General features: G+C 44.3%; 1 protein-coding gene across 11 annotated transcripts in view; it reads right to left on the bottom strand.

Moving 5' to 3' along the window:
- Positions 1 to 19,846, bottom strand: part of ASCC2 (activating signal cointegrator 1 complex subunit 2) — a 45,689-nt gene extending 25,843 nt beyond the window's left edge. For 2 of the 11 annotated variants that reach the window (XM_065568156.1, XM_065568160.1), the window contains exons 1-10: positions 19,561 to 19,843; positions 16,658 to 16,757; positions 15,465 to 15,623; positions 14,921 to 15,091; positions 12,900 to 13,029; positions 9,712 to 9,779; positions 8,017 to 8,127; positions 6,569 to 6,681; positions 4,865 to 4,939; positions 2,667 to 2,774 (exon numbers count right to left, since the gene is read on the bottom strand). In XM_065568156.1, the coding sequence (XP_065424228.1) occupies positions 2,667 to 2,774; positions 4,865 to 4,939; positions 6,569 to 6,681; positions 8,017 to 8,127; positions 9,712 to 9,779; positions 12,900 to 13,029; positions 14,921 to 15,091; positions 15,465 to 15,623; positions 16,658 to 16,738 (1,016 nt within the window). In that variant the 5' untranslated portion in view covers positions 16,739 to 16,757; positions 19,561 to 19,843. Of the gene's footprint in view, positions 1 to 2,666; positions 2,775 to 4,864; positions 4,940 to 6,568; positions 6,682 to 8,016; positions 8,128 to 9,711; positions 9,780 to 12,899; positions 13,030 to 14,920; positions 15,092 to 15,464; positions 15,624 to 16,657; positions 16,758 to 19,560 lie in introns of all 11 variants that reach the window. The other 9 variants (XM_065568155.1, XM_065568153.1, XM_065568154.1 and 6 more) reach the window with 9 other exon arrangements.
- Between the last annotated feature and the right edge of the window lie 3,377 nt (positions 19,847 to 23,223).

Here is a 23,223-nt window from a genome sequence, read left to right as displayed (position 1 = left end):
GTGGGATTTTTTGAGACTTTTAGTTCTAAAAAGCAGCAAATCATGAAACTGACCCAGCCTTCTCATGAGGCTTCAGTGAACATTTCAGCAAGCTGAACTTGGTCTTAAGGAAATAGGACTTTTGATAGGATTGAAACCATACTGGAAGGCAAGTGAGATTGCAGTGCGTGGCCCAAAAAGAAGTCAAAACGGAGTGGGGAGGGGAGGGGCAGGTACTTATATTCCTAATTACATTGAGATTCCTGCAAGACTGGGTTCCTTACATATGAGGTTATAGCACAGAACCTCCCAGAGAACGTGTGATCTCTCTTTTGCTCACCTGTGTGAGGGCATATGCCAAACAAAGACCACTTTATTGTATAGTCTCAACCTCCCCTTGGTTCCGGTGCATTGAGCATCACCACAGAAGCCAAACTGATGTGATGTCTGAGAGCCACCCCTTCACAGAATGCTCCTGCCAGCGTATTGATGCCATACAGATACTCCTGTAGAAGCAGGATGTGTCACCTCCACAACAGCCCCAGCTCCTGACAGCCCAGACTACCCAGCTCTGTCATTTGCTGCTGATGCTGCCATCTACCTAAGACAGCGGTTCTCAAACTGTGGGTCAGGACCCCAAAGTGGGTCGCGACCCCGTTTTAATGGAGTCGCCAGGGCTGGCTTAGACTTGCTGGGGTCCAGCCAAAGCCCAAGGACTTTAGCCCTGGACAGCGAGACTCAGGTTGGGCTTCAGTTTGGTCCCCCCCGCCTGAGGCAGCAGCACTCAGGCGGGCTCAGGCTTCGGTGCCCCCTCCTGGGGTCGTGTAGTAATTTTTATTGTCAGAAGGGGGTCATGGTGCAATGAAGTTTGAGAACCCCTGAATTCTAAGGTATTAATATGGCCCCCAACCATTACCACAGTACTGTATCTGAGCACTCACAATCTTCAATGCACTTATCTTCTGAGAAAAGGCAGGACTTGGAACTGAGGCACAGAGAGGCTAAGTGATTTGCCCATGGTCACACAGGGAACTGAACCCAGCTCCACCTCAACCACCAGAGCATCATTTCCTTGAACAGACTGTACTGATGATAATTTGGGGTCAGTATTCAAGTATCAGAGGAGCTGCAGTGACATCAACAGCTCAGTGCAGACTGTCTACAAACATTCATTCCAACAGTGTTGTCATAACTATAAAGGGAAGGGTAACAACCCTCCTGTATACAGTACTATGGAATCCCTCCTGGCCAGAGGCACCAAAATCCTTTTGCCTGTAAAGGGTTAAGAAGCTCAGGTAACCTGGCTGACACCTGACCCAAAGGAACAATAAGGGGACAAGATACTTTCAAATTTGGGGGGTGGGGGTGAGGCTTTTGTTTGTGCTCTTTGTTTTGGGGGTGTTCGCTCTTGGGACTAAGAGGGACCGGACATCAATCCATGCTCTCCAAATCTTTCTGAACAAGTCTCTCATATTTCACACTTGTAAGTAATAGCCAGGCAAGGCGTATTAGTTTATCCTTGTTTTCTCAACTTGTGAATGTTCCCTTTGCTAGAGGGAGGTTTATCCCTCTTTTGCTGTAACTTTGAAACTAAGGCTAGAGGGGGTTCCTCTGGGCTCTTTGAATCTGATTACCCTGTAAAGTTATTTTCCATCCTGATTTTACAGAGATGATTTTTACCTTTTCTTTTTAATAAAATCCTTCTTTTAAGAACCTGACTGATTTTTCCAGGGGTTTGGGTCTTTGATCACTTTGTAACCAATTGGTTAGGATATTATACTCAAGCCTCCCCAGGAAAGGGGGTGTAAGGGCTTGGGGGGATATTTTGGGGGAAGAGGAACTCCAAGTGGTCCTTTCCCTGTTTCTTGTTAAATCACTTGGTGGTGGCAGCGTACCAGGTTTTAACCTAAGCTGGTAGAAATAAGCTTAGGGGGCTTTCATGTGGGTCCCCACATCTGTACCCTAGACTGCAAAGTGGGGAAGGAACCCTGACAAGTGTAAAGGCAGCATGGTCCAATGGAAAGGGCACTGGCCTACAAGTCCCAGGGTCTGGATCCTTCTCGTGATTCAACACACGTGGCCCTGAGTAAGTCACTTCCCCTCTCTGTACCTCAATTTCCCCCTCTGTTAAATGGGGATACTCACCCCCCCTTTGTACAGCACTTGGAGATCTAGGGATGAGGACCGTTACACACTAGCTTTTCACTGGGGTGAAAATGGAATAAGGGCAAACGCATCCATAGCTAGATTTAAAAACATTCTTCAATGACCTACAACACAATGTGGATTTCTATGTATTTTAGGTGTTGCTAAAATGCTTAGCCTCATGATATCTAAGCACTAGCCTAGAAGTCACAACATATCCCGTATCCAATATGAACATGTTCACTAGGACATGGCCTTATCCCGTCTGGAGGGGTCAAAACAAAGCTCAGTTTGTAAATGCTTTAGATCAGGGACAGTTTCATCCTAGATCTTTGTACAGCACCCAGCACAACAGGGCTCTGATCCCAATGGGGCCTTTGGGCACTACCCCAATATAAATCATAAATAATAATTCATCAGTAAGGCTGGAAATCTCAGGACTCTTCTCTTCAACAGAGCAATTAAGCAACCGAGTTACTCCTAAAGATAGCACCCTACCAGTAGACACTGCAGTCTCAGCCACATAGATAAAGTGCCTGTACCTGCTTTCTAAGATGGGCTGGAGGCAGATCTGGTTAATGAGAATATGAAAGATTTCCACCACCTTCTTCCTGGAATGAGAAAGCCTCCTCCACAAGTCAGCCAGTAAGCTTCAGAGAGAGAGAGAGCATGGAGTTAGTCTCAACACAAGAAAAAAAAAACATCTCTGTGGCTTGGGCCCTGCTCACTTTAGAGGAGAACCTGTGTTAGCTGAGCCATTTTGAATGCTTAGGGCTTGTCTACATGAACAATTAGACCACGGTGAGCTGGGGTGTGACTCTACCCCGCACTAGCCTGCAACACTCTAACTGACCTTGTGCACCCTGCTGACATGTGTTAACAGTCTATTAGAGCACTTTGAGCTAGTCCTCTTTGAAACAGGACTAGATCAAATCGCTCTAATAAACTGTTAAACATATCAGCAGGGTGCACACAGACAGATTCCCAACAGGCTAATATGGGGTAGATTCACACCCCAATTTGCCAGGCTCTAAGGGGTTCTCAAACTGGGGGTCATGACCCCTCAGACGGTTGCAAGGTTATTACATGGGGGTTGCGAGCTGTCTGCCTCCACCCCCAAACCCTGCTTCGCCCCCAGCATTTATTATAATGTTAATATAAAAAATGTGTTTTTAATTTATAAGGGGGGGGGGTCATACTCAGAGGCTTGCTGTGTGAAAGGGGTCACCAGTACAAAAGTTTGAGAACCTGGTCTAACTGTTCATGTAAACAAGCCCCCAGTTTGTCTCTGCTGCAAGGAGCAGACAGAACCATTACACAATCTGTTTGAATACATATTCTAAACAAAGTTGCTCTATAAATATTTTTTAAACACTAGGAGTACTTGTGGCACCTTAGAGACTAACAAATTTATTAGAGCATAAGCTTTCGTGGGCTACAGCCCACTTCTTCGGATGCATAGAATGGAACATATATTGAGGAGATATATATACACATACAGAGAGCATGAACAGGTGGGAGTTGTCTTACCAACTCTGAGAGGCCAATTAATTAAGAGAAAAAAAACTTTTGAAGTGATAATCAAGATAGCCCAGTACAGACAGTTTGATAAGAAGTGTGAGAATATTTACAAAGGGAGATAGATTCAATGTTTGTAATGGCTCAGCCATTCCCAGTCCTTATTCAAGCCTAAATTGATTGTATCTAGTTTGCACATCAATCCCAATTTGTTAGTTTCTAAGATGCCACAAGTACTCCTGTTCTTTTTGCGGATACAGACTAACATGGCTACTACTCTGAAACCTTTTTAAACACTGTTCCCTTGGTTCTCACTAGCTAAGCAAATGGTATTTAAACCATCTTAGCAAGAACTCTTGCTTTCAAACATACTGGGGCAAATCTATGAATGGAAGCATACCGGCTCTTTTACATGCTTGCACTTTATTACAGGTTTAGGATGCAACTACCTTGGGATAGTACACTATGCAGTGCCTCTCCCTAGAAAGTAGAAAAGGATTTACCGTATATACTCGTTCATAAGCCAAATATTTTTGGTAAAAATGTGACGCATCAAAGCGCGGGGGTCAGCTTATAAACGGGTCTACACCAAAATTTGATGATTTTAAACTCTATGGAAACATTGAATTGAATATCTAATACATTGTCATTTTGTTTATCTGGAGCGTCTGCAGGCATGGAGCCCCTCAGCTCCCAGTGTCTGCGGTTTGCCGTTCCCAGCCAATGGGAGCTGCGGAAAGTGGCGCGCCACTTCCCGCAGCTCCCATTGGCTGGGAACGGCAAACTGCGGACAGTGGGAGCTGAGGACACTGGGAGCTGAGGGGCTCCATGCCTGCAGACGCTCCAGATAAACAAAACGTCCAGGCCCGCTAGCGGCTTACCCTAATGGGCCAGGAGCCAAAGTTTGCCAACCCCTGAAATATAGGGTCGGCTTATGAAAGGGTCATACCGTTTTTGCTATTTTTACCTAACCATCTTGGGGGGTCGGCTTATAAACGAACGGGCTAATGAACGAGTATATACGGTAATTAAAAATCCCACCAGGTGGGAAAGAGGCTTTTTTGAAGTCAGAAAAGCTTCTTCTTCGGGACTCTTGAGAAGAAGCCAAGGAAGGCAGAGAGAGACTAAGGGCATGGATGTGGAAGGGGAAAGAATGTTTTAATTTACTGTGGGGGTGGTTCTCTCTGAAAAGAATAGGCAAACCTTCTCTGCCACTTTTTACCTCTTATCCTCACATGTCCTCCTCTTAATTGCAGATTCCAGCTCAGGAATTGCAAGTTCATAAAATGAAGCCAGTCTGCAAAAACATGTAATAAAACAAGAACTGTCAATAGATGTTTTTAAAATGCTTCATTAAAAGACAAATCAAATGGGAACCTTGATATTGATATCTCCAGTCTCTAATTACTAGCAGTTCCAGCTCTGACCCTCGTTTCATTATAGCTTATTCCCAGAAACAGCAGCTCCCTAAGGATCTGTTCAGCACTTACACTACAGCTGCAGCCAAATGAGATGGTTTCAAAGCATCCTGCTGCTGACTAGGCAAACGATCTGCACTACTCTAGAGCATCCTGCACTCACATCTGCAGCCCATGAAGAGTTGACAGACTGATGCACCCAAACCTAACTCCTTTCTTACTGCTGTGAGATCTCCTCTTACACAGACTTAGGCTGATGACAGACATGCTTGGTCCCATTTGCAGGGAGAGAGAACACATGCTCCTTTTGGGCTCGGGAAAGGAGGGAGGGAACAAAGGAGCCACTTTGGCCTAGTACCAGGTTCTGAGAGCCAGACAGCCCATACATACCATTTTTACCTAGAGACAAAGCATCATGGGATGCAGATATACTTGCCCACACCAAGAAACAACTGGGTTTGCTTCATGATTTGCTAGGGGTTTACAACTGATGGTTTATAGTTCTTTGTACAGAGGCTAAGACTGCAAAATGGTGTGCAGAGGATACACACACACTGCTCATAATTGGTCTCATATCAAGATGTCAACATGCCTCAAGGACACCAATTTAACAACATAGCAGAAACCAGTTCATACTTCTAGGTCAGGAGACAGACGATTAGCAAGAGTGACAAGAGGCTGATTTAGAAACCTTATAGATTCTCAGAAAGGGACACATGCAAATCAGTATTCATCTGCCATACCCCAAAGGACCAGTGATTAGTCCAGATTGACAGTGCATTAATAAAATGCAGCTGTCCCCTTAAAAGAGGGCAGGGCCATTTTAGTGTATTTCAGACAACAACAACAGAACTAAAAGCAATTACTTTTTCCCTTTGGGTTACCAAACACCATAGTGCAGCTGTTTGGCCAGTCTAAACATTCACCACCAGTCCAATAATCTGACTACCATCAATAGCATGACCACATACAATGGGGATACCCCTCCAGCAACCTACACCTCTTAGAGCTTAAAACCTCTTATCTTACCAAATGTAATAAGCCATATTTTTAAATCTACATCATCGTTAATATCCACAATCAATGCAGTTGTGGCCAAAGTGACTAACTTAGTGTGTGGCTGCCCACATCCTTGTTAAAGGGACAGCCTGCAGAGACCACCGATCCCAGTACACAGTGCTGCCTCCACCCAGATCAAGATGGCGTGCTAAAACCTGAAGTCTTTATAGGACACACTGCAATATTACTGAGGAAGCGGCTGCAATCTGGTCCAGTGTATGGAAATTAGATACAACCCAGCCTCCTGGCAAATTGCCAAGGTAATCCTCAATTCGGGAAACTCTGGGCATCCCCTGTAGTGACCTGTTTTATTCACCAAAAGACTACTCTACCATCAGAATAAACTGAGCAGCCTATTCTTTTAATGATAAATGTAAAGGGAAAGGACAAAACAGCACACTCGGCATTTATACTCCACTAAGCCAAGCTGTCAGAGACTAGAAACGTACCTGTAACAGAAGTCATGTTTTTGAAAGGTCTGACAGGCCAGGGGAAAGACATCAAGAAAGGCCCAAAGGGTGGTGCACGTGTCACACAAGTACAGCACGATATCCTTCAGTGCCTAGTAGAGAAAGAACTATTCATTATCCAAAGAGAGGAAAAAGTCACATCGAGTTGTCCTGGCAGCCTAGTATTCGGAGACTAGTGCTAACGCACTGAGTTCACGGAAAAGCTGCCCTTTTGAGGGTGGGAAGAGAGTTCTTCTTTGTGTCACTCATGGCACAAATAAGACAGTCCACAAATATTTAGGGCCACATCTATACTAGACCTTTTCTCCCTCAGAAGGCATAATGAAAGCATCTGACTACTTATGCTCATTAAAGTTTCCAAGGCACTTTTGTTAAATTAGGGGGGCCCTGGCCAAAGCCCATTTTGCATAATGGCAATTTACCTCATTAAGTCCCTCTAGAAGTCCAGCTGGATACAGTATTCTTCCCCCTTCTATCCTAAATGGTTGCACAGCATTAGTGTTTGCACTTAAAGAGCTGACATGGTCCACTTTCAGTGGCAGCAGAAGTGATTCCTCTATATCAGAGGTTCCCAAACTTCTTTGCTGTGCTCCCCCTTCTACCTGGGAGTCACATAACAGGCCCCCCACCTCACCCCCAATGTCCACCCATGCAGAGCAGGAAGAGACTGAGGGGAGCAGACAGCTCACACTCAGGTGGCAGCAGGAAATGGCTGGCTTCATCCCCAGAGGACACTATGGCTCTTCGCTCTCCCTTCCTCATGTCCAGAGCCCCTCACTCCTGCAGCCATCAGAGAGTTTAAAAACACATGGAGCTGTAGCCAGTCACGTATCTGGGCCATGTGGGCAGGGTAACAATGGGGACAGCATGCAGGGAGTCCCCAGCAGTAAGAGAGGGGAGGAAGTGACTGCAGGGGCGGGATAGCTCAGTAGTTTGAGCATTGGCCTGCTAAACCCAGGGTTGTGAGTTCAATCCTTGAAGGGGCCACTTAGGGATCTGGGGTAAAATTGGTACTTGGTCCTGCTAGTGAAGGCAGGGGGCTGGATTCAATGACCTTTCAAGGTCCCTTCCAGTTCTAGGAGATAGGATAGGTTAGTGTGGTGAGAGTCTGGGGTAGACCTGCACTCCTCCACCACCAGGACTGAATGTGTGCTCTCCCTGCTGTTCCCCTCTCCCGGACACTTAGCCAACTGCAACCCCACACCTGGTCATACCAGCATTTATGGGGGGAAAGGCAACCCAAAATGAATAGAAGAACAAAGAATACAGAACTCTGAGTCACATGATAAGCACTGAAACAATGACTAGGAACCATATGCTGAATGAGACCTAAGTATCTGGGATCTCAATGCGGGGTTAACAGTCTGTGGTTAGCTTAGCAAAAAAAATGATGTACACAAAGGGAAAGGTTACAGCAATAACTCCACCTGGAGAGGCATGGCACTAGGAGTCACTTTGACTCTTTCTTCCAGTTTCTGGGGCTTGGCTGAGGCCCCATCACATTGCAAGCCACACTCCTGCAGAACGTTGTTGAACACCTGGATCACAAAGAGCAAACCATTATTACATCAGACAGGCAAATGCACCCAGGTGTGTTCTATCTGGTCAGTAGTCCTTTTAAGACTGGCAGCTGAACTGAACAAAAAACATTGCTATTTACACACAATGGAGATATGCCTAACCTGAAAGCAGGGACAAATTTACCTGCATCTTTCTCTCACAGTCTACAACAGGGATCGGCAACCTTTGGCACACGGCCCATCAGGGAAATCCGCTGGTGGGCTGGGACAGCGTTTACTTGCAGGTTCCGCAGGCTCGGCTGATCGCAGCTCCCACTGGCCGCAGTTTGCCGTTCCAGGCCAATGGGGGCTGCGGGAAGTGGCGTGGGCCGAGGAACGTGCTGTCCACTACTTCTCACAGCCCCCATTGGCCTGGAATGGCAAACCATGGCCATTGAGAACTGCGATCAGCCGAGCCTGCGGGCGCTGCAAGTAAACAAACTGTCCCAGCCCACCAGCGGATTTCCCTGATGGGCCGTGTGCCAAAGGTTGCCGATCCCTGGCCTAGAACTTAAGAAACAACTCTATTACAGTTGCATCTTTGGAGAGTTGCATCTTTGGAGGCCCCCACCAGAGCAGGTTATAAGATTAACAGAGGGGCTATAGGCATTTTTTGAAGTTGAATACTTGGGTTTATACTGCTTTTCCTTATAATCACCAAGTGTTTTTCTTTGGACTGGTATATGCGTGCATGCAAATATACTGATGCTCTTTCTGTGACAATGTTAACTAACAAAACCTCTAACACACAGTATGCAAAGCAGAGCTCTGTAAACCCAAAGTAATTGCTTCAAGACATACACCACATACAATGGGCAGAATCTTCACTGCCCTTCAAATAACTGTTTTGAATGGATAATCTGGCATCACAGAGCACTTCTACACATGACACCATCTCTCACATGAGTGCTCCTGGACCGCTGAGTTTAGCACACCCAAAGCATGATGGAGATGGAGACACCGGAATTCAAAGAGAACAGAAAGCCATCCCAGCTGTCTTGGCAAAATGACTTTTTAAAAATTATTTGTTTGAGGACTAAAACACAAATTTTCCCATTGAATGAAGCCAAGGCATCTTGATTCATATTCAAATTAAATATGAGCATAGCCCAGTCAGCTTGGGGAAATTCTTACTGCTCAGAGCAACAAAAGCTCAGAACATTGGACCTGGCTAATATCTGTAGAGGAGCAATTTATGTATCTTGGTTCCAAAGATATTTTCATTCTTTCCTATGAGCTTACTGGGTGTTATCACTAGTGTAAATGTGTCAGTTTCTTGATTTGGGGAGGGGAAAATGGGCACTTCCTATATGAACTATCTAGCAAAGGAAGTCCCAAGGATTCACAGCAAGGAGAGTGTCATAAACAGGTAGGATGTAAGGGGGTTAGCTGTAAGTAACCATTGTAGATAAAAGCTATCTAACATAAGATGGTAGAACTAAGGGGATCAAATACAAAGAAACACAAACATTCTGCCAGCCTGCAACTATGCCTCCTGGGACTATGTCAGAACCTCCCCTGGGGGCTCAGAAAACCACCCCAAGCCAGATAAAGAGGCAGTACCTGGAGGATTGTGGGCACTGTTTCATTCAAGTCACTGAAGTAACTTGATTGCTGAGTGAAGATGTTTTCTGAAAGGAGAAGAGGAAAAAATCCATTCCAGATTAATTCAAATGTCCAGCCCAACAAGCAGCCTCACACCAAGCAACGTCCTTATGTACTATCCACAGCATCTTCTCTAAAAATAAGACTTGTAACCACCCAGGGTGGAACTATTGACCTATACCCACCACAAGTACAGTGTTTGTTCCTATACAGCTGACCATCTCCTAACAGTTCAGTGCAACTGGAGAACATAAAAACGGCCATACTGGATCAGACCAAAGGACCATCCAGCCCAGTATCCTGTCTTCCGACAGTGGCCAATGCCAGGTGCTCCAGGGGGAATGAACAGAACAGGTAAGCATCAAGTGATCCATCCCCTGTCACCCATTCCCAGCTTCTGGCAAACAGAGGCTAGGGACACCATCCCTGCCCATCCTGACTAATAGCCATTGATGGACGTATCCTCCATGAATTTATCTAGTTCTTTTTTGAACCCTGTTATAGTCTTGACCTTCACAACATCCTCTGGCGGAGTTCCACAGACTGACTGTGCATTGTGAGAAAAAAAATACTTCCTTTTGTTTGTTTTAAACCTGCTGCCTATTAATTTCATTTGGTGACCCCAAGTTCGTGTGTTATGAGAAGGAGTAAATAACACTTCCTTATTTAATTTCTCCACACCAGTCATGATTTTATAGATCTCTATCATATTCCCCCTTAGTTGTCTCTTTTCCAAGTTGAAAAGTCCCAATCTTATTAATCTCTCCTCATATGGAAGCCATTCCATACTCCTAATCATTTTTGTTGCCCTTTTCTGAACCTTTTCCAATTCCAATATATCTTTTTTGAGATGGGGCGACCACATCTGCACGCAGTATTCAAGATGTGGGCATACCATGGATTTATATAGAGGAAATATGATATTTTCTGTCTTATTTTCTATCCCTTTCTTAATGATTCCCAATATTCTGTGCGCTTTTTTGACTGCAGCTGCACATTGAGTGGATGTTTTCAGAGAACTATCCACAGTGACTCCAAGATCTCTTTCTTCCGAGGTAACAGCTAATTTAGACCCCATCATTTTATAAGTGTAGTTGGGATTATGCTTTCCAATGTGCATTACTTTGCATTTATCAACATTGAATTTCATCTGCCATTTTGTTGCCCAGTCACCCAGTTTTGTGAGATCCTTTTGTAGCTCTTCACATTCTGCTTGGGACTTAACTATCTTGAGTAGTTTTGTATCATCTGCAAATTTTGCCATCTCACTCTTTACTCCTTTTTCCAGATCATTTATGAATATGTTGAATAGGACAGGTCCCAGTACATATCCCTGGGGGACACCACTATTTACCTTTCTCCATTCTGAAAACTAACCATTTATTTCTACCTCTTTTTTCCTATCTTTTAACCAGTTACCAATCCTTGAGAGGACCTTCCCTCTTATCCCATCACAGCTTACTTTGCTTAAGAGCCTTTGGAGGGCTGGTAATGAGAATGTTCATTAGAACACAGTGTCCGAGGCGCTAGATGATTCAAGCACTGCACTGTTGGTTGCGTCAGTAAATAATATCACTAAATGCTCCTAGTTCCTTTATTTGACATCTGTAGTTGAGTTTTAATTGCTGATTCCATGTACGCCAGTAAATGTTCTGTAGAAATTTTTTTTAAAGGTAATGAGGCCTTATCTTAATAATATAAGACTAAGTATTGCTCTCATTATCTTTTCAAAATACTCTGCAGAATAGCAGAGTGCTGTAAAATCTTAATTGAATAATGGAGAGACATTGATTGCCCTTTTTCCGTGAATTACCAGACATGCTGTGCAGATTACCATGGTTCCACCACAAGGACAAACCTGTTGAAGAGTTTACACAGGTGTGTGAGACCTGTGAAACAGATTTCACAGAAAAGAATAAGGACAGGAAAAATCTGATTTTTTGCATTTGCACACCTGAATTGCACATGCAGATACCATGAGTGCATACACAAACAGTCAGGGAGACATGTCACGGGACATCTGTGTGCACAATTACTGCTGTTGCACACGTAATCACAGTAGTTGCATGTACCATTTAGACTAGGTTTTTGAAACTTAGACTTAAAAAAAAATACATTTTGACAAGAGGAGAAAGATCAGCATTCAAAAGTTAAAGTGTTTAGGCCTGGAAATTTGGAAAAAAATCTTGTTTGAACAGCCTGTGTCACAAGATTTCTCGTACAGTGCTTCCCATTTTAACTTGGATTGGATTAGAAATCCAACAATAGCCATCTTTCAAAGGAAAGAAAAAAGTTAAATTATTCAAACTTCAGAAAAGTCTGGTTTTGAATTTTAGATGAAGGATCTTATATCTTATTGTATCCAAAACTACATGCTCAGGTGGAAGATAAGGATCGCAGATGGTCCCTTGTGAAAATAATAGGGATAAATGCAGTGTCCAGACCAACTCGTCCTCTGACCATAAAACAGGTTCTAATGTCCAAGGCTGAGCTGTTGCTAAATGTATAATTGCTGCTGTGTTTGCTGACACAGGTAGTGCAGTGATGATTTCAGTTGGTAAAGTGCTTTGAGATACTTTGCAGCAAACGGGGACTCTATGAAAATCAAGTTCTATTTTTCCAGTTAAAGCTCTCTGTAGTCACAGAACAATCACATTGTGTGTTTTGTCTAGCTGCCAGCTACAGGAGCAAAAGGCCCACTCTTAGCAGTCAGACTGCTCCCCCTTCCCTCATCCTGCAAAGAATAAGGCTTTTCGGACTGTCTCCTCACTCCAGGATCTTCCATGTTCCTCGTTGAAGCACAGAGTCCCTTTACAGCCTCAGAGCTGCATTTTAACTAGCCAGAGGAGTTACTGTTGAGCAGTAAAGAGACCCTGTAGCAGATCTAACTTAGGAAGCAAGACGGACTATGAAACAAACTTAGTTTTCCCAAACAAAGTGTAATCCCCTCCCCATATCACCCATAAATAAAGATGGTTCACAAGAAAGTAAAAGAAAACCCATCTTATTCAGAAATCAAAACTTCTTATTTTATAAGGAAGAGTTTGTTCTGAGGTTGCTACACTCAGTAGCAACCCCACCCCCTTCAATGCCTGCCTTTCAGAGAACAACTAGAAAGCCTCAAGCTGCTCCTAGCTTTGACTAACCAATCATCTTCTGAAGTAAGATGCCATTTCCTTTCCCAAAGAGCACACACAGATCCAGAATCTTAGGGATGTCAAACAGGAAGTTATTGTAAAGAATTTCTCCAAAAACAGAGGGTGTGATGAAGTGTTCCTATTAAAAACAAGAGAAAACACATTTAAAAACAAAACAAAAAAGACAAACTAAACTTCTAACAACTTGAAAGAGAATCCATATTCTACTCTGCATAGGGTTACCATATTTCAGGTTCCCATAAAGAGGACACTGTGGGAGAGGGAGTTGTAGGGGAGTGGAAGGGGGTATTTAGAGGATGCTGGAGGGGGGTGTACTGGGAGGGGGTATCTGGGGGAGGCTGAAGGGGTGTGTGTGTACTAGAAGAGAGGGATGCTGCAGGGGTTGCTGTGGCTGCAAGGAAGTGACCAATCAGCTGCAGGGACCAATCATGACATGGAGACAGCTCTCTCTGAGCTGTAACATCAGCTAGTTAGCTCACAAAAATCCAGACATTGCCTCTTATTTGAAAAATCCACTCAGACAGAGGGTGGAGGATCAAAAAAGAAAAAATGTCCAGATGTATGGTAACCCTAACTCTGCAAGGATTACAGCATTTACAGTAATAATAATACTTATACATTCTCTAACCCAAGTACCTCAACGCACTTCAAAAGTGCCACCCCTGTGAGGTAGGCAAGCATTTTACAGATTTGGAAGCCAAGGCACTGAGGAATTAAGTTCCTTGCCTAAGATCACTTCATCAGTGGCAGATAGGAACAGAACCCAGGACTCCTGATTTACATCACAGTGCTCTAAACCCCTACACCAACTCCATCTTGCAGATATAACTTGTGTAACTAACATGTTAGGCTGGAAATGTTTTTGAAATTCTAAATGACAAAGGTCTTCAAACTAAAATTCTCATTGCTCCTGAAATGGAGAAGTATCCAATTTAAAGAATAATAGTGGACGCAATGACTAATAAAAGAAAGATTTACTTATGATGGCAAACATTATCCATCCAAAGCGAATGGTAGAGGGTGTGTTGCATGTGTTCTCCCAGTTAATACAGAGGACAAGGAGTTAGGATTGCTGGGTTCTATTTTTAGCACTCTCACTAATTTGCTATGTGGCAACAGGCAAACCATTGACTTCAATTTACCCAAATACTTAGCTACCTCATTGGAGCTGTGAGGTTTAATTGATTAACGTCTGTACCGTATTCCAGCTTAGATGAAAGGCTCTGCAGAAGTGTGGAGTACTTTTATTGAAGTGATGCTAACTACAAGATACAGCACTTCTTTCATCTGTTCTCTTCCCACTCCTCCAACACCCACACTGAGATCTTTTCTCAAAACAGACGGAAATTGACCATCATGACAATGCATATTCTTAAAATAAACCAAGGAGGATTACAGGTCAGTAATTATTAAAACCTGAGGACAGAATGAGTTTCCTTAAGGCTCTTGTGAAACTTTCACCTCTGCTAATGAGCACTGCACTCACACACCCTTCATTCTGATGCAAAGAAAATTGTAATTAGATGCAATTTTACCTCAACCATAGGGAGAGGCAGAAATTTGGAGAAAGTGCAATGATAGACAAGTCTCGGTCTGAGTTGCATGACTTGATGCCTGGACCAGGGCAGCAGGTGGCATGAGAGTGGTCACCAACACATGGCTACAGGAGCCTCTGACAGCCTCTCACACCTTTTATGCAGCCCTGCAAAGGCTAACTTACTTTAAATTCTCTTATACTACCCATTATAATGCCACACCTCGCTAACCTATTATTAAGAGTAGCATTTTCCTTTGTGAAAAAGTTTAATGCATTCATTACACACTTGAGATAGTTCTATCCTTTGCTGATTGGGGACTATCTTTGTGGAAACTATTGGAATGAGAAAAATAGGGGCTAAAAAAGGATGGCAGCTGGGAGAGATGAAAAGGAAACACAGTTTGTTTCCCAAAATGTCTATCAATTTTTGTAAGCCATACAGTGTGCAGTGAGGGTAAGAAGAGGTATTTACTTTGGACTCCTTGTGAGTGGACATTCTGAGGAAGGTTAGGAAGACACTCTGATGAAGGCATTTCTGCATGTCATTCACCTCCAGAGGGAAATCAAATGATGCATCAAACTTGCGAGGGGCATGGCACAGGTACGAATCCAGGCATTTCTGAAGTGTCTCATCAAATATGACCTAATACAACAGAACAAAGGCAAGTGGGGAGAAGGAAAGATGAAGCATACACAGTAGTACACCACATCACATGACACATATGCAGCACATGGTATTTAAATTCATCAGTGAGCCAAAGAGATCAAAGGTGTTCAGAGGAGTCCATGGTCCATTGATTCCAAACTAGCAGTTTTAAAATTCATTAAAAATTATCAAAAATCTTTAAGGAAATATTACAATCTTAATGTCACACGATCCAAAATTAAGATGTTTGGGTACTAGCAACAAAAGGCAATTATGAGCCTTCATCAGACACATTAATTAAACCTACTTATTTTTCTAAGCACTCATATAAGTCACAGGTTTTTATTTATTATCCATTCAGTAACATTACCTGGCACCAAAATTTATCATGAGGCAAAGCCAGAAGCCAGTTCAGATCATCTGCAATGAATTTTGCTCGTTCCAAGAACTCCTCCACTAGAGCAGGGTCTCTGACTTTAGGGGGTGGTTTATATAGCACAAAAGACCGATCAGCCTTCATTTCTGGATGCTACAGAAAGCAAAAAGACAATGTGTTAACAAACCAGGGATCAAGAAACAAGAATTCCTCTTAACCATTTATGCAGCCAGGGACATCTCTCTTATTTTTAGGAAACTGGTGTGTGGTTATCAGGAATCCATCCTCTTATGTTCCCTGGCAGTTCTCCCCGCTCTTTACTCTTTAAAACACTGCAGATCAGTGGTTCTGCATCATCCTTATTTTTCCAATAATATTTTCAGAGTCCTGCACAGTTCAGTACATGTTGCTCCTTGTATCCCATTCAGATAAATAGCTGACAAGCAACTCCCACACCTCCAAAACAAACAGCAGCAGCTCAGAGTCATTCCTTTGAAATGTTTCTCCCTTTCAATACTGATGCTTGAGCACCTTCCAGAGTCAAGCTGATTGGACTATCCAGTACAGAAATCAAACAGGTTATCATCCTTTAGCGCAGCTTGCATTACATTGAGATCTGACTTAAGCCTGTGGTTGCAAATCCACATGGGCGAGCACACAGAATGTGGTGACACAGAGGAACCAACACTGATGCTCCACCTCAGAGTTAAACTTCTAAACTGAGTTTCAAATCTCTCTCCACTGCAGGAATATCAACACTACCCATCAAGCAATTCTCGGAATGAAGACTACGTTTATAATAAACTTGGGATACACCATAGAACAAAAGCCCCAAATAGTTTCAATACACTACTGAGGGGAGGGATAGCTCAGTGGTTTGAGCATTAGCCTGCTAAACCCAGGGTTGTGAGCTCAATCCTTGAGGGGGCCATTATAGGGATCTGGGGCAAAAATCTGTCTGGGGATTGGTCCTGCTTTGAGCAGGGGGTTGGACTAGATGACCTCCTGAGATCCCTTCCAACCCTGTGATTCTATGAACATGCAGACTTCAAATAAAGCCTCCTCCTAGAGGGAAGCCTTTTGGATTTCACTGAATTTTTGTTCCAGAGCCAGTTTTGCTAAAGTCACTTCTTGAAACGAGAGAACAATTTGTTGAATGTTTTCATTTCAAAGACAACACAGCTCACCAATGCTGGTGAAGTCCTCAGTTTCCCTGTCTTTGGATCAGTCTCTGTCAGCTGGAGTTCATCCAAGGGCAATACTGGCATTGTGCTGAGATCTCTCTGTCTTTGGCAAACACCAACATAAAAGTGGTATGAGGAAATGTTTACAGAAACAATTAACCAACAACAAAACAAGACAGGTTATAGCCTTCTATAAAGCGCACCCCTAGAGGCTGGAAGCACATCAATACAAAGGAAACCTTTACACCACCAAACATCAGACTTGAGGAGATAGCCAAGGATTAGGGGCATAGGCCACAGAAAAAGCACAGTTCCCCTTGACTTATAGAGTACAGCCATATTCTCTTTATAGCATTTACCCCAAGCAGTCACAGAGACATCTACAGGAGCACCAAAAAGAATTTTTGTTGGTGTAGTTTCTTTTGTGTAAATGCTTATAATTCTCACATGGTTACTGAAAAGCCCTGTTAAGACCTCTCCTTTGTAGAGCCCTGTAGCAATAGTCTCTGTCCAGATGTCAGAAATTCTAAGGGCAGTCATAAGACATCCTGCTAACATGTTATCAAAAGAAGATTCTGTGTTCTTATGAAGCAACTTTATTAAATGACTATATACATAATATATATCTTTAAGGACATGAGATTAGACTAGAAAAGATGTTCTAGCTTTCACCTTTCTTCTATGCCCATTGCTTATATGATTCTGTACAAGCCCCTGTATTCTCACAGAAACTGTTATTACAAAATTAGTTCTATTACATGAAAAACCTTGCTAAGGCAATTCAAGAGAAGATGTACCATTAAAAACATCCTTAAAAATCCCAAATATTAAAAAGCTTGGAAACCACAAGCTCAACAAAGCTTTTGTTATTTAATTTCTGCAGTTTTATAAAAGTATGATCATTTATTTCAAATGCTGTTAAAAAGTTGTATTCAAGTTAAAGTTTAAGACCCTAATCCTGAAGTTAGATCAACGCCTCTGGACCCTTATCCTCAGGCAGAACCACATGTATGCCATGTTCACCCACATGGATCCAAATGCAGCATCTAAGCATAAGCTGGAAATTACAGACTCTGTGGGTATATCTACACCACAGCTCTAAGTGAACCTCTAGCCCAGGCAGACAGACTAGTATGGCTCAAGATAGTACACTAAAAATACCAAAGTGGACGTTCCAGCTCAGGCTGGAGCTCAGGCTCAGAAGCCTTGGGGTCAGACGGGCTTGAGAGCCCGAGGTTCCACCTGTGCCAGAACATCCACATTGCTATTTTTAGCACACTAGCTTGAGCCCAGCTAGGGTAAATCTGTGTACCCATGCTAGGAGACTTGCTCCCAGGCGCAGTGTAGACATACCCTGAAAGGCTGAGGCTTTTGTCCATTTGTCATCTGAAATTTTAGATGACAAAACCTTTAATGTTTAACCTTTTAGATAAATTGATCTTATGACAAAAGGATTTCTTATAAAATCCATTTAACAACAAATATATTTCACCATGCTAATCCCAATATACAACCACTGCGGTACTTGGGTGGGAGGAAAAGAGAACTATTTATAGGATTCTAAAAGCAATTAAAATGGTAAGCTTCCCACCAGTGTTTTAAAAACATAGATATGTAGGAATTTTCACATTTCTATGATAAATCACTGAGGCTGAAAAACCACAAGGATATTGTTTTTATTGTGAAACAAATTACATTATTTTCCAGTCTTCGACACAAAACCAATTCTGCACTTAAATTTCTAAAAACGGTTTTTAAAAATCTACTATACACATACCTTTAAAAACAAACAAACAAACAAACAAAAAAAACAGCAGCCTGATTTTCTTGGTGCTCAGCACCAAGAACTCCAGCTGAAGTCAACAGGAGTTATGGATCAGTACCTATGAAAGTTAGGCTGCCGCCCTATAGATTGTTGAGCTAAAAATGAAAAGGAGGGGCCAAATAATCTTGAACTATGGAGCATCCATAAGGATCAGGCAAGACTACTAACATATACATTTTCCTATGAGCTTTGGTGTAAGCCTTGAGGACACAACTCCCTTTGTATAGCTTTGGGGCTGCATCAGCAGATGGAACTAGTGTAAAAGCCGAGCAACTCTACCAAGGGAAGACTGAATTGCTCTTCAGTGAGTGTCATAGTCCTGTCACACTGAAATGCTGTTTATAACCTATCTCCTGAGGGATCCCAGGGGACATACGCTCAGGTGCAGAAGACAGGAGACACCTGCAGGACAAGATGTCACATTGGCCCTCGTATGCTACATCAAATAACACAACAGTGCTGATTAAAATGAGGGACTTCGTGGTACAGCTCCAGTGACTTGTAAAAGTGGCTGCAAACCTGCACTGATGTTACACAGGTCACATATATTATTAAAGAAACATCCCCACCACCCTCCACATGCAGGCATCGTCCCCAACTCCTTCAACTGCCCCACTTCCCCCAGCCATCCCCAACTCCCCACCCACAGGCACTGCCCCCCGACCCACCTCACTGTCCCACTGCCCCCAGCCACTGCCCCACCCACAGGCACCGCCCCCCCCAACCCACCCCGCTGCCCCCAACTGTCCCGCTGCCCCCACCCACCGGCCCCGGCCCCCCGACCAACCCAGCTGCCCCCGAATTGTCCACTGCCCCCAGTCACCCCCATGTTCCCATCCACAGCCACCACCCCTCCGACCTACTCCTCTGCCCCCCAATTGTCCCACTGCCCCCAGTCAGCCCCACCTCCCTACCCACAGCCCCCCATCCACAGGCACCGCCCCCCGACCTACCCCGCTGCCCCCCAACTGTCCCGCTGCCCCCAGCCACAGGCACCGGCCCCCCAAACCCACCCAGCTGTTCCCGAATTGTCCCACCGCCCCGAGCCACCCAGCCAGTCCCCGCGCAGCTGCGCACTCACCGGCCGCTCCGGTCCCTTACCGGCGAGTCCGGCTCTGACAGCTCAGCCCCGCCTTCCTCGGCCTGACACTTCCGGGGTCAAAGGGCGCTTCCGCCACAGGCAGGAAACGCGATAGTGGCGGAGTCCTCGCTCCCTTGGGACCGCTGATCCCCTCCGCTAGCCTAGTGCCTGGCTCCCCCCGGAACCCGGCCGCCCTTCGCTCTCCCCGCGAGCCCAGGTCCGTTCCCCCAGCTGGAGGGACCCAGCGCCCCCCGCGGAGGCGGCTCCTCCCCCGCCCCGCCCCGCGGCATAGAGGGGGCGGGGCTGAGCCCTGGCCCACAGGAAGCGCTGGGTAAGGCCGCCCCACCCCTGAGTGCCGGGTTTCTGAAGAGGGTCCCCGTGTCTCGCCGGCAGCGTTGATCCTGTCTGTGCCCAGGGCTGCTGCAGACAAAGGCTTACGATGCCCGCGCTGTACGGGAGCAGCCAGGCAACTCAAGAGTTTGCAGCCTCCGTTCGCTGTGCTTCCCTCTGAAGATGAGGGCTGCTGCATGTCCCACATCATCCATGGTAGGCGCAGCCTTTCTGTTCCTGGCCAATTGCCAGCAGGGCCCTTGGGTGAACCTTGGCCACCTCTGCTCTGCTTTACTGATGCTGAAAAAGGAACACGGCCTGGAACACAATGGCTGCCTTTGCACCTGACTCAGAGAAGGACATAGCAGGGTCTTTGATGGGCACTTTGCCTCCATATGTCTCATCCCTCAGATGTCAGCAACCATAGGGTTTGCTGACATTGGTAGCAGATGTCTCTCTAGAATGACATGATTAGCTGGGCTTTCAATAGCCAGTAAATCATTAAGGGGCTTGCTTCAGTGCCAAGGAAAGTCAATTTGAGGTTTGTGATTTTTCCTTGTGCACCATGGTGGTAGCACTTTCCCAGAGCTGTACCACCTCACTGAATGAAATAAACAAAATCTCCAGCACCATGCTGGCTGCATGAATAATGCTACCTACCTTCAAAGGCTTAACTGCTTCACTCCTGCTGAATATGCCTGGTATGTGAGCAAAACCCATGGCTACAATTGTCCTATTGTACTAAATGCTTCATGATGTGGTGTGTTTTCAGTCCCAGGTTAGAACGACAGCAAAATGTTGTTGCAACAGAGACGCAGGAATGGAGCATCAGCTGCAAAGCAGATAAGATGTTATGTAATATAATAAAAGGAGATTTTTACAAAAAAGGACGGTTAGATTTTTTTTTTTTCCTGTGGAAGATGACAATGCAGCCTGTAACTTTTCTTTTCCAGTTCACTGGCAATTGGAGGGCTCTGAGTATAGCAATAATTTGTACATGTATAGTGCTTTCCACCTGAGGATCTTAAAGTACTTTGCAAACTTGAGTAAGTTAAACTTCCCAGCCCACATGTGGTGGGAGAGGCAAGTATCACAATATGCAGATGGAATAGATGAGGCCCAGAAAATGTGTGATTTGTCTAAGTTCACACAAAAGTCCATGCCAGAGTAGGGAATAAAGCCTAGAACTTCCATGTGACCTTTGTGTCTAAGAGCTTGTGTACATGGGAGAGTTATGCTAGTATAAGGTAAGGTGTGAATATAAACCAGTTTAGTTATACTGCTATAACCCCTTGTGTTTAATATCAGAGGGCTGCCTTTGCTTTAGCTTTTGTTGGCCAGGAAGGATTTTAAACTAAATCAAATCAAGCCACTCTTATTCCGGAATAACTGGGCATGTAGGAGTGTATACTGGTATAACTATATTGGCTCAATTATGCCAGTGTAAGTATACTGGTATAACTGGCAAAACTTTTCCATTTGGACAAGCCCAAAGGCAGAGAGAAACATCCAAAAGTTACTTAGCTTTCAGTTTCAACTGTGCAGTTCTTTTGGGTGCAAAAAGCACAAGGACAATTCTGGCTATCGCAGTAATCTGTAAAGATCTGATCCCACGCCCAATCTGAGAAATCATTTAAAAATAAAACTCCTTTCAGTGTGGCAGACAATTGGAGTATGACTTTTTCTCCAAAGTGTTTGTATCATGCAGATCAAAAGTCTGTGGCTGTGCTTAGTACATAGCAGACTTCATCTTCAAAGCACTTTTACAAACAATTAAACCTCCCAACCCTATTGTGAGGGAGGTGGTATTATCCCCATTTTACAGATGAATAAACGGGAACAGAGAAGTAAGTGTGGGAGCCATGAAAGTATTTAGGTGCCTTAATCCCGTTTTTAGGCATAACTGTTATGCAGAAAAGTCCCACATGACTGCCGTTTAACCCTGTGGGCTACTAAAGTTACTTTGCACCTAAGTTTTTGCAGTAAAAGTTTCCTAGGTGCCTACATTTCTGCCTCTAAGCAACCACACTTGCTGCCTCATTCTAGGCACCTGGGCACTTAGCTCCTGCCTAGCCCCAGAGTGATCCAGGCACAAGGGAACAATAGATGTTTGGCCACCTAAGTTGCATGGAGGGCCTGATCTAGTAGGCGCATTGGAGGCCACCTAGTTCCACACAAAGAGCTGGAAAGAGGAGGTCATTCTAACTCTTTCTCTGTCCCAATTCATAGTAATTTAAAGTGGAATAGTTTCAATGGGAGATTGAGGGATGCCCCCGACATCAGCATCTTCCATAGCCTAGTGCTAGCAAATCCCTTCAAATCTTTTCTCCCACTCTGGCAGAAAAGGGACTTGAAGTGGTGTCTTCTATAGCCTGAGTGAGTACCCTAACTCCTGGACTAAAGGTTACAAAGGGGGACTGCCTCTTTCCCCACACTCATGGCTGTTTCATGTGGAGTTAAGCAGCTGCTGATGGACCCACACACAACTTGGTTGGGTGGCAGAATGCTTCTCTTCACCAGGTTCATGAGTCACAAGCAGAGCAAGGTGCCTCTTTGAAATCTGGATTTAGATGCCCAACTCAGAGAGGGGTGGGCCTTAGCACACACCCCTTTTGTCTGCATCCCCTACTGGCTAACTTAGGCGGTTTGTATAGGTGCCTAGGCGCCTGACTCAAGTTTGGTGGATCTCAGTGCTGTTCCTGTGATTTTCTAGGCACCTAAAAATTAGGTGTTGTGACACTCAGTATTGCAGTCCCTGAGTCCCCTTGTGGATCATGGCCTAAGTGACTTTCCCTAGAACATAGAGGGACTTCGTGTCCAAGTCAGAACCAAAATGTTCCTGGTTGCCAGGCCTGTGCTCAGAGCCACCAGGTCACACTCCCCTAACATCTTTTTTCACAACAACCCTTTCATTGTAAACCGGTGTCACAAATGTTCACATGGAGTGAAAATGCAGCTGGTGTATAATACAAAAATAAATGTCTCCTATTCTGTTACAGGAAGACACATGGGGATCTGGTTACCAGAATGACAGCCAGTGCCTATCATAATCAGATATCTGCAGTTAAACTTTCCACCCACTGATTTCTTAAACTTTGTTTTCTCTCTGGTGTTTGAGGCAATTACTGTACAATACAAGCCTGACCTTGCAGGACAAGTACCATTCTTGTCAGTTAACACATGCCCAACTGAAGTTAAAGAACAGGTTAGGCTTGTCAAGCTTATAAACACACACTAAACCCAGAGGAATCAAATTCCAGAACTAACTTTAACATTGGGGAACCTGTTACAAGCAGCCTTCTGGAGAGCAAAATATTTCCATTTCTGAAAGCT

The sequence above is a fragment of the Chrysemys picta genome, chromosome 15 (genome assembly GCF_011386835.1).
Source record: "Chrysemys picta bellii isolate R12L10 chromosome 15, ASM1138683v2, whole genome shotgun sequence".
Lineage (NCBI taxonomy): Eukaryota > Metazoa > Chordata > Testudines > Emydidae > Chrysemys > Chrysemys picta.
The sequence above is the reverse complement of the archived record's forward strand: the minus strand, read 5'-3'. Positions and strand labels throughout refer to the sequence as shown.